Source organism: Epargyreus clarus, unplaced genomic scaffold (genome assembly GCF_041222505.1).
Source record: "Epargyreus clarus isolate Ecla_fem2 unplaced genomic scaffold, WU_Ecla_fem_2.2 ptg000033l, whole genome shotgun sequence".
Lineage (NCBI taxonomy): Eukaryota > Metazoa > Arthropoda > Insecta > Lepidoptera > Hesperiidae > Epargyreus > Epargyreus clarus.
In genome coordinates this window covers 2,949,787-2,965,286 of record NW_027332238.1, presented here as the reverse complement: position 1 = coordinate 2,965,286, position 15,500 = coordinate 2,949,787, and the positions used below count along the sequence as shown (strand labels likewise).

The window sequence follows — 15,500 nt, the reverse complement described above, 5'->3', positions numbered from 1 at the left end:
TAACTGCCAAATGAATATGGAAAAAATGAGTTTTCTTAAAATTGAGGCTTTTCCTTTAGTTTGTCATTTATCATTACTTCGCAGAATTTGATCCTTATAAGCAACCCTATCGGATAGAGGAATAATATAGAGGGTGTATATTTTTTCAAAATGAACTCGTTCGATTCCCGGCTAGGGAAAAAGTTATTTTAAAAAAGTAATGATGCAGTTTTAGTTTTTATCAAAATCGGCCTCGTAACTCCTTTCAGCATTTTTCGCTAATCCTTATAGTTTCGGATTTGGCCCTGAAGGCCCGTATGAAAAATTCACCCTGTATATATCGTATATAACATGTTCATTGTTGAACATAACAGTACTTACGATGGTGGCAAATCCCATCTAACCACCAAGTTGCACCGCGGCAGATCTATCCCCTCTTCCAGCGCAGATGTCGCTAGTAGCAAGTTGCATTCGTGCATACGGAACCTGGAGAAAAATAAAAATAATGAGTTTAAGTAATAATTAGTGACTAACTTAGGTTTCTCGGAAGACAATATTTCTGAGCCACAATTGTTAAATTCTGAAGTTTAGTAGGCAGAAATTGTTGAAGATTAATGGTTGTTAGATATCTGCTTGGCTGGGATTCAAACCTGGAACCCTCTACGTGTCATAGTATTACTTGCTTTAACGCTGAAGGGACATCGTGAGGATACCTGCATACTTGAAAGATTTATAAATGCAAAAAATCTTAAAAGCGTGTTAAGTCTACCAATCCGCATTTGTCCAGCGCTGTGGAATATGGCCTTCTCATTCTGAAAGGAGACCCGTGCCCAGCAGTGGGACAGTAATGAGTTGATCCCCCCTGCCGTGCGACAGCGACGCTCGGCACCGGGACATGTCCTGCGACACATGTGCTACACTACCCCCCAGTACCCCCCACACTCACTTCTTAAGCACGTCCTCGTGTTTCTTGCCCTGCGGCCGGTCGCCCCCCTCGCCGGCGCAGTACTGCGCGCACAGGTGCGATAGCGACGCTCGGCACCGGGACATGTCCTGCGACACATGTGCTACACTACCCCCCAGTACCCCCCACACTCACTTCTTAAGCACGTCCTCGTGTTTCTTGCCCTGCGGCCGGTCGCCCCCCTCGCCGGCGCAGTACTGCGCGCACAGGTGCGACAGCGACGCCCGGCACCGGGACATGTCCTGGAATATAATTATATTAAAATTATATATATAAAAAATAAAAAAATAGGAGTTACACAGTAGTGTGGACATCTGTCATCAACACCAGATAGAATTTGATTCCTACCTGAGGTCAGTCAAAGATGCACCGCTCCCCCGAGGACTCAGATGGAACGGTACGGATAAGTATGTCTCCCTTACCACATCCTTCAATCGGAACACAGCAGCGCTACATTGCTGGTATATCGGAGGTTCCACCACCACACCTATTTCTGTTATTCAGCGCTGCTGTGTTCTGGTTTGAAGTGTGGTAAGGAAAACATACTTACTCGACGCGTTCCAATTTAGTCCTCACGGGTAGAAACACCGATATCAGATAGGACTGCATCCTATCTGGGGTTGATGAGAGGGGTTGACGACCCCTTAGGATCGAAATCGGTTTTCCAGGGATAGACATAAACTAAAACTCATTTTGGGGGTCGTCAAAATTTAAAAATCGCCCTAATAATTAAATCTTCTTTTTCTTTCTTGCTCACCACAAAGTGTGTGTTTTTTGTTGTGTGTGTGTGTGTGTGTGTGTGTGTGTGTGTGTGTGTGTGTGTGTGTGTGTGTGCGTGTGTGTGCGTGCGTGCGTGTGTGTGTGTGTGTACGTGCGTGCGTGCGTGTGTGTGTGTGTGTGTGTACTGTGACTCATTTACTTTGTACGACAACACATACCGCCGTCCTTTCCGAGAAAGACAGGTCTTTTAAAATAATTTGGGTGTGAGAAATAAATCTTTTTTTTGCGGTATCGGCTCTAGCGGACTATGGAGCGCGCGGAAGGTGCGGTCCGCCCCGGGCCCTGTTTTAAGTATTTAAGTGTATGTCTAAGTGTATGTCGACAGAACCAAACAATGCGTTTCGGCGAATAAGTCTATGACACATTTGTAATTTTGTAAAATCAGAACAATCGGATATATTATCTGTATGTATTTATATAATAAATATTTATTGTAGTATATATACAGGGTGAATTTTTAAAACGGGCCTTCAGGGCCAAATCCGAAACTATAAGGATTAGCGAAAAATGCTGAAAGGAGTTACGAGGCCGATTTTGATAAAAACTAAAACTGCATCATTAGTTTTTTAAAATATTTTTTTCCTTAGCCGGGAATCGAACGAGTTCATTTTGAAAAAAATGACACCTCTATATTATTCCACTATCTGATAGTGTCGCTTATAAGGATCAAATTCTGGGAAGTAATGTTATGTGACAAATTAAAGGAAAAGAAAAATTTTGAAGAAAATACGTATTTTTCCATACATTGGCATACTAATCCTTAAGGATTATACATAACAAATTATTTATGTATAATTCTTTAGAAACAGACATAAGTCATACCGACTTATGTCTGTTTCTAAAGAATTATACATATTGAAGAATTTGTTGGTTAATCAACTAATTATTCGATGTTATGACTATGACATACGGCTTAGTATGAGAAAGTAATAGTTTGGCAAATAAGTTACCGCCTTTTTTAGGATTGATTTTTTAATGAAAATAAATAACTGATTAAATAGTAAATTCTTATTGTTTTTTTTATTACAACTTCGTTTCAACGTTAAATATGATTTTCTATATCTCTTTTTTTATTAATTACTCGGATTTGACTCTAAAAAGTAATTCTCGCAAATTGTCAACTTTACATCTGTATTAAACGATACTCCGCCCATAGCAAGTAAATCTATTTTAATGGTCCTAAAAATAACCTTAGCTAAGTCGGACATAAAAATATAAATTATTGTGAAACAAAACGTCCATTTCGAATGATTAGAAACATTGAGCCAAAAAAATGTAAATATACACAATATGTTTAAATTGATGAATGGCGGGAACTTAACTGCCAAATTAATATGAAAAAATATGTATTTTCTTAAAATTGAGGCTTTTCTTTTAATTTGTCATTTATCATTACTTCCCAGATTTTGATCCTTATAAGCAACACTATCAGATAGTGGAATAATATAGAGGGTGCATTTTAAAAATTCACCCTGTATATATATATATATATATATATATATATATATATATATATATATATATATATATATATATATATATATATATATATATATATATATATATATATTAAATAAATAAATAAATATCGGACAACTCACCACAACCATCATAAACATGATCTTCGCGAGCAGCGGCTCCTTCACGAACACGATGCCGCACAGTGCGTCGGGGTTCATTTGCATCTGTTGCAGCCTCGCCGCGTGGCTCCGGTGACTCCGGCCCCGACCGCGGACCCTGTGCGGCCGTCTGAACCCTGCAAATTAAAAATAAATCAAATTAAAAAAATATATTCAAAATAGGTTCTTTACAGAGCACTTTTTGAATGTCTATACAACTACCACCACTTCACATTATGACTTACTGAACATATACTTACTAATTGGACTGGAAAACGAAAAAACAACTTTTTTTAGTTTTTTTTTTGTTACATAATGTAAGAGTAGTAGACAAGCATGCAGTCTACTTAATTGCCGCGCCGCTATACTTGAGGACTAAGCTGGAACGCCTCGAAAAAGTCTGTCTCCCTTACCACACTTCAAACCAGAACACAGCAGCGGTACACTGCTGTTATAACAGAAATAGATGTGACGTTGGTGCCGCCCGAGTCGAACCTCTACGACGCCTGTAACTGTGGCCAACCTCAAGTAGGAATTAAATCCTATCTGAGATCGATTACAGATGTCCTTGGGCGGCAGTGGCTCTACCACCAGGTGACTGCATGCTCGTCTGCTACTCCTATATTCTAAAAATGTCAATTACAATATTTTTAAACTACCTTGTTTCCTCAACTCTAGCAATCTTTCATCCATCTTCAGTTTAGATACCCTGGGATCTGGCTTGTCTATCAATTTAGATTTTGATTCCACTCCATTAGTATTTTTTGAATCCACCAATTTTGATTCATCCTTTTGTATTTTACTTTCGATGTCTAAATCTTCATCTTCATCTTTGGTTTTTTGATTATTGATAGTATTTGTGTCTTTTAAGTCTTTTGAAATTTGATTATTGTCATTATCAATTCTATCAACTTCTGTTTTATCACCCTTATCAATCACATCAACTTCAGTTTTTTCACCTTTATCAACTTCAACTTTCGTTTTATCAACATTATCAATCTCATTACGTTCAGTTTTATCAACTGTACCACTATTATCAGTTCCAACAACTTCATTTTTATCAACTATACCACGACTATCAGTCCTATCAACTTCAGTTTTATCAACTTTATCAATCATTTTATCACAATCACCTTCACTTTTGAGTAATTTATCACCAATATCATTATCCAGATCTTTCAAGTTACCTTCATAAGTGTTAACTCTATCTTCAATTTTGTTACTAAGTGTTACAAAGTCACATTTATCCAATTCATCCAATAATTCCATTGTTTTAGATCTTTTTAGTTTAGTTTCTATTTCGGAATGTGTTGAAACAGCATTTTCCGTACTTTTATTTTCATTTCTATCATTTTGGTTTTCTTCTTGATAATTTTCGAGTGCATTTTCATTAGAATTTTCATTTAAATTTTCAACTTTAGTGCCAATCTGATTTTTTGTATCAGAATGAGTACAATTTTCCAAAATGTCACCCATATTATTATTATCTTTCGTTTTTGAAGTATCCAATATAAGTTCTTTATTTTTACTATTATTTTTCGAGTCATGTTCAATTATCTCTGTTTTGATATTAAGTGCAATATCATCATTACAAAGGTTATTATGTGAAGATACATTATTATCATTCCTAAGAGTTTCGTCATCATTTTTATCAGTACTAACGCCATTTCCTTTTAAATTATCATCAACATTAGCAACTGTAGGTTCATTCGCATCTTTATTTTCTACACAAAGCTCACTTGAAACCGTATCATTCGCATTTTTAACACATTCATCATTTCTATCCCTAACACCATTTCCTTTATCAACACTAGCAACTGAATCATCCTTTATATCTTTATTTTCTACATTTGCATTTCTTTCTCTAGCTTTAGCAATCTGTTCAGAAGTCTGAAACTGTTCTAGAATTTCGGCAAATCTGAGTACTTTTGGCGTTGAAAATAGACTTATTTTCTCCCAATCATCATACTTAGATAGGATCAGGTCCGCTTGGCATCTAATTTTGATGAAAACTGAGGTACAGAGGCATAGGAGTAGGAAATGTCTTTCGTAGGGTACTTTTATTTTTAGTTTCTCCAGCTTCACTAGGAGACAGAAGGCTGCTTTGTCCGCGGCGTATGGTCCTGTAATCATATACAAAAAACATAAATTAAATTATTCTGTCCGTCATAAAAATATATTTTAATCCACGGTCATATACAGGGTGAATTTTTAAAACGGGCCTTCAGGGCCAAATCCGAAACTATAAGGATTAGCGAAAAATGATGAAAGGAGTTACGAGGCCGATTTGAATACAAACTAAAACTGCATCATTAGTTTTTTAAAATATTTTTTTCCTTAGCCGGGAATCGAACGAGTTCATTTTGAAAAAAATGCCACCTCTGTATTATTCCACTATCTGATAGTGTCGCTTATAAGGATCAAATTCTGGGAAGTAATGTTATGTGACAAATTAAAGGAAAAGGAAAATTTTAAAGAAAATACGTATTTTTCCATACATTGGCATACTAATCCTTAAGGATTATACATAACAAATGATTTATGTACAATTCTTTAGAAACAGACTTAAGTCATACCATTGAAGAATTTGTTGGTTAATGAACTAATTATTCGATCTTATGACTATGACATACGGCTTAGTATGAGAAAGTAATAGTTTGGCAAATAAGTTACCGCCGTTTTTGGTATTTATTTTTTAATGAAATTAGATAACTGATTAAATAGTAAATTCTTATTGTTTGTTGTTTTTCAACTTCGTTTCAACGTTAAATATGATATTCTATATCTCTTTTTTTAGTAATCACTCGGATTTGACTCTAAAAAGTAATTCTCGCAAATTGTCAACTTTACATCTGTATTAAACGAAACTCCGCCCATAGCAAGTAAATCTATTTTAATGGTCCTAAAAATAACCTTAGCTAAGTCGGACATAAAAATATAAATTATTGGGAAACAAAACGTCCATTTCGAATGATTAGAAACATTGAGCCAAAAAAATGTTAATACACGAAATGTTTAAATTGATGAATGGCGGGAACTTAACTGCCAAATTAATATGAAAAAATATGTATTTTCTTAAAATTGAGGCTTTTCCTCTAGTTTGTCATTTATCATTACTTTCCAGATTTTGATCCTTATAAGCAACATCATCACATAGTGGAATAATATAGAGGGTGCATTTTTTTTCAAAATGAACTCGTTCGATTCCCGGCTAGGGAAAAAGTTATTTTAAAAAAGTAATGATGCAGTTTTAGTTTTTATCAAAATCGGCCTCGTAACTCCTTTCAGCATTTTTCGCTAATCCTTATAGTTTCAGATTTGGCCCTGAAGGCCCGTTTTAAAAATTCACCCTGTATATAAAATTAATGGTTTCATAGCACAAGAATTAAAAAAATGAGTGTGTGTTAACAGAGTCAACAAAGTAATATTTGAAATGGCTAAACCGATTTAAATGTAACTTTCATGTAAATAAAAAATACATAAGTATGTATGATTTAATTAGAAACGCTTTCTACGCTTACAGACCCCCACACTAGGATTCCCTGTGTCATGGGTACCATGGACACACACAAACACCCAGACCCAGAAACAGAAATCTAAATTCATCATTTAGATATCTGTCTGGTCGCGGATCGAACCTGGGAACCTCTACGCATCAGTCTATGGTCGCCGCTTCACCACGCGGGTCGTCACTTACGTCTGACATTTAAATTTTCTTTCAATTTTTGCTTAAACATCACCACAATCAAAAAATATAACTCAGTTTGCAAATTTTTTTTACAAATTTACGTTACAAATTTAACGTTTAAATTACGTTTGCAAATTTTCGTGTTACACTAGTTGCGTGTAACACATACAAAATTTGAGAACCATTTGAATGGGCCAAAGTTACTGATACGTTTTCATTACAAAAATTAAATTTCGCAAACAAAATTTGAAGCTTAAAAATAAAAAAAAATACAATTTAAACATCCTTACCGAGTTGATCCAGAACATATAAGAACTGATTGAACATGAGTTTAGGTTCTATGGTAGGGTCCGGTATGCTCATAAACTCTTCGTATAGCTCATCCCCATAAATCTCTGTAGGGTCGTATCTGTGGACAAAGATTTCGACCTAGAAAATGTAAACTTGACTATTTTTTTCTTAATATAGGAATAGCTGTCGAGTATGCAGTCTACCTGACGGTATGCTACCGCCGCCCATGGACATCTGTAATCAACCCCAGATAAGATTAGATTCTTACCTGAGGTCGGCCACAGAGGCGCCGCTACCCCTGAGGACTAAGCTGGAACGCCTCGAATAAGTATGTCTCTTACCACACTTCAAACCAGAACACAGCAGCGCTACACTGCTGTTATAACAGAAATAGGTGTGGCGGTGGTGCCGCCGGAGTCGACCACAAAGGGTTTTACCACCTTCAAATAAATAATGAAGCTTTTCAATAACAGACAGACAGACCGTCAGAGGGACAGACATAGAAGGCTCCGTATTTACCCTTTGGGTACGGAACCCTAAAAAGTAACAAACCACATACCTGTGCTCGTCGATGAAGGCCTTAGCACTGGCCACTGCGTCCCGCATGAACCTCTCCAACTCCACATAAGCCTCCGGCATCGCCTCCAGCCTCCCTCGCGGTTTATACTCTACTAAGATCTCTTTTGGTTTCGCCACTGTGTTCGCTAGTCTGAAAACGGCAAAAAAGTAAGATTATTTTTTGACAGATGTCATTTATTTTTTATGACAGATGTCATGGACATCATTATAATAGGCTTCGATTATGCGTACAGAAATTTGCATGGGGTTGTGACGAGTTCTAGCTACTGCTGTATATACATCTGTGATTAATAAGTCTGTGATACTATTTCTGTTATAACAGCAGTGTAGCGCTGCTGTGTTCTGGTTTGAAGTGCGGTAAGAGACATACTTATCCGAGGCGTTCCAGATTAGTCCTCAGGGGTATCGGCGCATCTGTGACCGACCCGGGTTTGGGTTTAGATATTTATTTCTCACTAGTTTTTGCCCGCGGCTTCGCCCGCGTTTAAAAGAAATTAATATAACATACTAACATACATAAAAATGAAAATTCATACCTTAACTTTGCTAAACCTTAACTTGATCAAATGCATAGTTTACGATTCAATCCCTACTAATATCGATTAAAATAATCGACGTTTTGGGTCCAAAAGATCGATTCTCCGATTAATCGATTTTAGATCGCCATCCCTAGTTCCCGTGGGATTTCCGGGATAAAATCTATCCTATGTCCTTTCTCGGGTCTCAGACTATCTTTGTACAAAATTTCATTAAAATCGGTTCAGTGGTTTGGGCGTGAAGAAGAGACAACCAGATAGACAGACAGACAAAGTTACTTTCGGATTTATAATATTAGTAAAGATTAATAATTAATGACATTCACTTACATGAGAAAGTTTACAAAAATGTACTATGGATATTGCAATTCATTAGAGAACGCACAAACAAACAAAAGCGATAGTAATAAAAACACATACCGGGTACCCACAAAGTTTGCACAAGGGTAGATGGTAACCCCAGGTAGGAATCTCATCCTATCTGGGGTTGATTACAGATGTCCAAACGGCAGTAGCCTACCATCAGGTATGCTCGTCTGCTACTCCTATATTATAAAACAAATACAGAAGAATCTAGTTCAAAACTTCACCCACCTTTTCCCCCCATCAATATCTTCAGCCAGATCCATCTGGCAGCACAGAGCTTGCTCCAACTCCTCAATCTTCCACTCCAACTTCTGGTACATGTCGAAGTCATCCAAATTATCATCATCATCATTCTTTTCTTTACCTACCTTTTCATCTTTACACTCATTGAGACAATCTGTTTCTGATTCACTAACTTGTTTATCTTTTGTATCTTTTATCTCATCGACTGATTTCTTATCTTTTGTCTCATCTATCTTTTCATCACTTATTTCTTTTTGATTATCTATTTCCGAATTTGTAGCTGTTACTAAATTTTTTTCAGTGCTAGCAGTTTCTACAGACTTATCTTTTTCCTCATCTTTATCTTTTATCTTATCTATATCTTTTTTACTATCATCCTCATCATAAACCTCGACTATCCGGTACCCATCATCATCTTTAACATTCTTATCACTTATATCTACCACTGCATCACTTTCATCTTTATCAATATGTTTGTCTGTATGTCCGTTTGTATCAAGATTACCCGTTTCATTACTAGTAGCTGTCTTTTTCGTATTGTCTTGTGGACTATTAATATTATTGTCATTGCCTTCAGAATCCTTTCCGGAGGTGAAGAGAGGGTATGTTAAAGCTAATATTCTCGGCTGCTCCGATTCTTTGCATTGTTTGTAGCGTTGCATTATCTAGAAAATGTAATAAGCCCCCATAAGCAGGACAAACATTCTAAAACATTCCCCACTTGCTCGTATCTGCTTTGAATACAACAAAATCTGCTCTAAAGTAGCAGATATTGACATAAATCACGACCGAACAACAACACTCAAAAAAAAAATAATTGAACACCTTCGATCAACAAATTAGCATTCTCTACTTGTATCAATCACTCTCATTTTATTTCTAAATGTACTTGTTTGCTATTAAATTTATATTGTATGTCTGTTGCAAAAACTGTAAAAGTTGCGCACGCCTATAATTGGCATGCACACGTGTCTAATACAAATAGTGTAATACTTATAAAAAGAATTGTGTGTACTGCTGTTGTCGTGCTAATAAATAAATAAATAAATAAATAAAAAAATGATAATAATATGTCATTCACATATACTTAAAATACGTATAATAATAATAATAAATAATAAGCGCTTTCTACACTCACAGCCACACATTAGGATTCCTTGTGAGTGCCATGGACACACACAAAGACAAATACACAAACACCCAGACCCCGAACAGATATCTAAATTCATCATTCAGCCGGGGATCGAACCCGGAACTTCATCGCGTCAGACCGGTACAGTGACCGCTCTGCCACGCAGGTCGTCCTATATTTCTTATCTTAAAAGAACCCTCCTGCAGCACCACCGCCACACCTACTTCTGTTACAACAGCAGTGTGGGGCTGCTGTGTTCTGGTTTGAAGTGTGGTAAGGGAGACATACTTTTTCGAGGAGATCCAGCTTAGTTCCAGGGGTAGCAATGCATCTGTGGCCTTCTTCAGGTTGATTATAGATGCCAATGAGCGGCAGTTGACACTTACTATCACCCAGGATCCAGATGATCAGCACAGTCCGTGCCAAACTGCTAGTCCGCTCTGAAGCTTTTGCGAGCAAGTGTAGTCATACAATTTGCTATGGCGAGGCGATTCATTTACGCGGACTATACATCCACACCCGCACACACAGAATTGCTTCACGATAAACAGGTGTGGCAGTGGTACCTCCCAACTCAAACCAAAATAATTTCTGACACTACTTACATATTGCAAGTTCTGATCTTCAAATATTAGATGGCAGCTGTCAATGATGAGCACGTTGACCTGGGGTATCGTCAGGATACCCTCCTGGAGTATCCATTGGAACACCTGGGACGTGCATACCAAGACCTGGAAGAAATTCTGGAGTTAGCATTCACTCTAAGGGGAGAGGAAGGGCCATTTTTTAAGGGTTCCATTACTCAAAAGGTAAAAATAGAACCTTATTACTAATCCTCCGCTGTCTGTCCGTCTGTCACAGGGCTCTATCTCCTGAACCATAATAGATAGACACTTGAAATTTCTACAGAGTATACATATCAGTGGCCGCTATAACTTTACTGTCCCTTACTTAGTTTTCGTCCCTTTCTCAAGTGTGAGATAGAACATATCGTCATAGTCGTAGAACTAAGTCGGATTTAACAAATACCAAACTTTACAGGGCAGCCATTTCAAGTTATTCACAAACGTCATTTTACTTTTTTTTTTATAATATAAGAGTAGCAGACGAGCATGCAGTCCACCTGATGGTAAGTGGCTACTGCCGCCCATGGACATCTGTAATAAACCCCAGATAGGATTAGATATTCCTACCTGAGGTCGGCCTCGGATGCGCCGCTACCCCTGAGGACTAAGCTGGAACGCCTCGGAAAAGTCTTTCTCCCTTACCACACCCTTCAAACCGGAACACAGCAGCGCCTAACACTGCTGTTATTAGGTAGAAATAGGTGTGGCGGTGGTGCCGCCCGAGTCGAACCACAAAGGGTTCTACCACCTTCTATGAGCGCATTTCAAATCCGACGATATACCGACTGATTTATTGGAAAACTAAAATACATATATTTTTTTCTGTAATGCAGTAATAATATTAAGACAATATGTTATCCAAATATGATAAAAAGTTAATTTTCACATTTTTTTCAAACCCGTCTTTGTTCTACGACTAAGAGGATATTATCACATTGCAAAGTGATGATAGATTTATTGATATACACAAATAATTATCTTTTGGCAACGGGAGATCTCCCTGTGCGTTAGGTGATAATATCCGGACAGCGGCCGTGCTCCGACAGTCTCAGTTCCCAGCGCGTATATATACAACATCTTGAGAAAACTTCGATAGCGTGATTCAGAATACTCGTGGCGCCATCTTTTGACGAGTAGCGGGATGTCGCCACAATCTTAAAGTTCTTTGCAAAGCTTTTTTGTATTGATTTTGTATTTCTTATATAAAAAGTTCCCTCACCTGCGTCTCCTCGAGCTCCAGAGGCCAGTCCTCGACCTCACAGGGCTCCAAGGCCTTCACAGCGCTCAAGTCGGTGAGGATGTGGAGCTCGTAGGCCACGCACGCGACCTTCGACGCCCTTGTCACGTACACCGAGCGCTGGTAGCCCTTCGAGAGTAACCTGGAGTAAAAGAATTTTTATTATGAATATCAGTAGAACGCTTTCTCAATCATTTTTCCTTTTCTTTCTTCCTAATTCGAATATGTTGACAAAAATTAGGTTTGCTTTTGTTACTTTTAAAAATAAATAGTCATTTTATCATCATCATATAATATATTTATTATTGAAGTTATATTTCTTTTGGGTCATTTGGAAAAATTATATATGAATATGTTAAATTTTTTCATGTCTGTATGCAAATATATTGGCTTCCAGAACCCCGGGGTCCGGGGGGATTTTTTTATTTCATTTACACCCAACGATAAGGCAGACGGGCTACCTGGTGGAAAGCAGTCACCGTCGCCTATGGACAATTGCAACACCAGAGGAGTCGCAATACATCGCTCGCTTTGAAGGAGAGAGCTCTTTTTGCACCCCTCTTGAAGAGCCCCATATCATAGCTCTTAGGGAATACCTCAGGAGGAAGTTCATTCCACATTTTGCACGCCACACACACATCCGCGGCACACATCCACACACACAAACATTCCACATATGCGGCATAAATGAACGTATAAAACGAACCGTGGAGAACCTTTAAAGTAAAGACGGTATAACAACTATCATCACTCATGAGATATGCCAATCCTTACTAATATTATAAATCCGAAAGTAACTCTGTCTGTCTGTCTGGTTGTCTCTTCTTCAAGCCTAAACCACTGAACCGATTTTAATGAAATTTTGCACAAAGATAGTCTGAGACCAGTGAAAGTACATAGGATAGTTTTTATCCCGGAAATCCCACGGGAACTAGGGATGGCGATCTATGATCGATTAATCGGAGAATCAATCTTTTGGACCAAAATAATTGATTATTTTAATCGATATTAGTAAGGATTGAATCATAAACTATGAATTTGATCAAGTGATGATCTTTAGATTTTTTGATTTTTTTTTTTGGTACGAATTTTCAGTTTTATGTAGTTTATTAGTATGTTATATTATTTTCTTTTAAACGCGAGCGAAGCCGCGGGCAAAAACTAGTGAGGTCATAAAACGTACCCTCGGATCTTATAAGCGTCCTCATGCAGCAGCCTCGTAGCTATGAAAGCGGAGTATTCCACCGCCAGGGTGTTCTTCTCAGCCGCTACCGCCGCCAGCCGGGCTCCGCCCTCCGCTGCTGTGAACCTTGAGCAACAGGCTTCCATGGTCTGTAAAATGGAACATACATTTCTTGAGGAAACATGCGTTAAGTGAAATTTTAGAAGTGTTCAGTATTTTGGACTGGCTCAAATACTAATATGATTGACGTAAATTCGAAATTTGTAAATTGATGTTTCTGTCATCATTGTCATCATCATCATCATCAACAACAACCCTTTAATGTCCCATTGCTGGGCACGGGTCTCCTCTCAGAATGAGAAGGATTAGGCCATAGTCCACCGCTCTGGCCAAGTGCGTATAGGTAGACTTCACATACCATTGAGATTTTTTTTTATAAATCTCTCCAGTATGCCGGTTTCCTCACGATGTTTTCCTTCACCGTTTAGCAAATGATAATTAATTTCTAATATGCACATAACTTTGAAAAATCAGAGGTGCGTTCCTGGGATTTGAACCTCGGACCCCTCGATCGAGAGGCCTGGTTTCTTAACCACTAGGCTAACGCTGTTTCTGTCATAATACACATAAATCACGCAGTCATTACTCGGATCTCGTTACGGGACGAAATATTTTTATTATGAAGGGTCTCAGGAGGACCCAGTTGGAGGATATGAGTGTGTGTGTGATGCATCACAGTCGATAGGTTTTCAAGGGAAGGAAATAGCAACGGTATTCATATACTTTTTCTGCATCATCACTAGTGCACAAGAGTTCAAAATTCCATTTTTGATAAACACAAAAATGACCTAAAAGCATTCAAGTAGTCATGGTTTAATGGTTAAGGAACTCGATTGCAGAACTTGATCTAAGTTTGCAAGCTTTTAGAAATGTCTGTAAGGGAACTTGTGGACATTTGGACGCCCCCAGGACCAAAGGCACACCGCCCTTATTGCCCCTTAGTCCGCCAGTTTTAGACATAGCTGAGAGTAGTAAGGGATAGTTAGTTAATAATATCACTTATTTAAGGAGGATTAAGGAGGATTGAAAATATTACTAGGCATTCTAAATTACTCCTTTGGGGTAGCAACGCACCTGTTGCCGACCTCAGATAGGACTTTAATCCTAGTCAGGGTAGATAATAGGGTAGGGTATAAAGGTCATAGAACCCTTTGTGGTACAACTCCGGTGGCACCACCTCCACACCTATTTCTGCGTCATGACAGCAGTATTAAGTGCTGCTGTATTCTGGTTTGAAGGGTGTGGAAAGGGAGACATACTTTTCCGAGGCGTTCCAGCTTAATCCTCAGGGGTAGCGAGGCATCTATGGCTGACTTCAGGTAGGAATATCTAATCATATCTGGGGTTGATTACAGATGTCCATGGGCGGCAGTAGCGACTTACTTTCGTGTGGACTGCATGCTCGTCTGCTCCTCTATTATATAAAAAAATAATAGTAATAATAGTCGATTACCGGCGGCAGTTGCCATTTACCATCAGGTGGACTGCATGCTTTGGTATATATAGTACATAAAGTTTATAATATTTCTGTGCATTTGAACTTACCGCAAAAGGCTTCTTCCTATCGATGTGTGAGACACCAACACACCGACACGATACATACATTACTCACTTAGAACCAATTTTTCAAGATTATTATAGAAAATACCAATCATATTCACCATAACATACACGTAAACTACGCCCTTATGTAAAATATTTCAACTTATTCTCGATATATATGCAAAAAATACTTATGCGCGGCTCTACTACAATTTAAATATCGAATATTTTTACCAATTTTCGAGTAAATGCGCTACAAGCAAAACCGAAAGCCCATTATGCCTAATGTAATCTGTGCAAAGCCGTGCCTGGCTGCAGTTCGATGACATTAGCGTTTCGTTTTTGCATTTTCTTTGTAAAATTCAAAATACCCGTAATGATACATTACTATTTCTTTTCATTTTTTATTATATTATGTATTTTCATTAATTGTAATAGATATATACAGAAAAATAAGTAATAAAGATATTAAAAGAAAAAATATCTGTGTGGCTGTGACTTAAGCACGCCATAACGGTCTTCCCATACAACTTATAAAGTCGTACGGTAAAACGTTTCTGTATAAATTACTATACTCTTTGGTACAACTGACACAATGCACGTTTGCTAGTTTCTACTTAAAGCATTTATTTTTATTTTTCTTTACTTTGTACGAGCAAAGCGTATACGGACGTG

At 37.8% G+C, this 15,500-nt stretch overlaps 1 protein-coding gene across 1 annotated transcript in view; it reads right to left on the bottom strand.

Annotated features, from left to right (window-relative positions):
- Dcr-1 (Endoribonuclease Dcr-1) overlaps nt 1-15,096 on the bottom strand; it is a 50,615-nt gene extending 35,519 nt beyond the window's left edge. The window contains 11 exon segments of the mRNA XM_073090531.1: nt 361-465; nt 926-1,185; nt 3,325-3,479; nt 4,002-5,465; nt 7,321-7,439; nt 7,881-8,030; nt 9,031-9,710; nt 10,783-10,908; nt 12,023-12,182; nt 13,224-13,372; nt 14,829-15,096. Coding sequence (XP_072946632.1) covers nt 361-465; nt 926-1,185; nt 3,325-3,479; nt 4,002-5,465; nt 7,321-7,439; nt 7,881-8,030; nt 9,031-9,710; nt 10,783-10,908; nt 12,023-12,182; nt 13,224-13,372; nt 14,829-14,888 — 3,428 coding nt within the window. The 5' untranslated portion in view covers nt 14,889-15,096.
- Nucleotides 15,097-15,500: the final 404 nt, after the last annotated feature.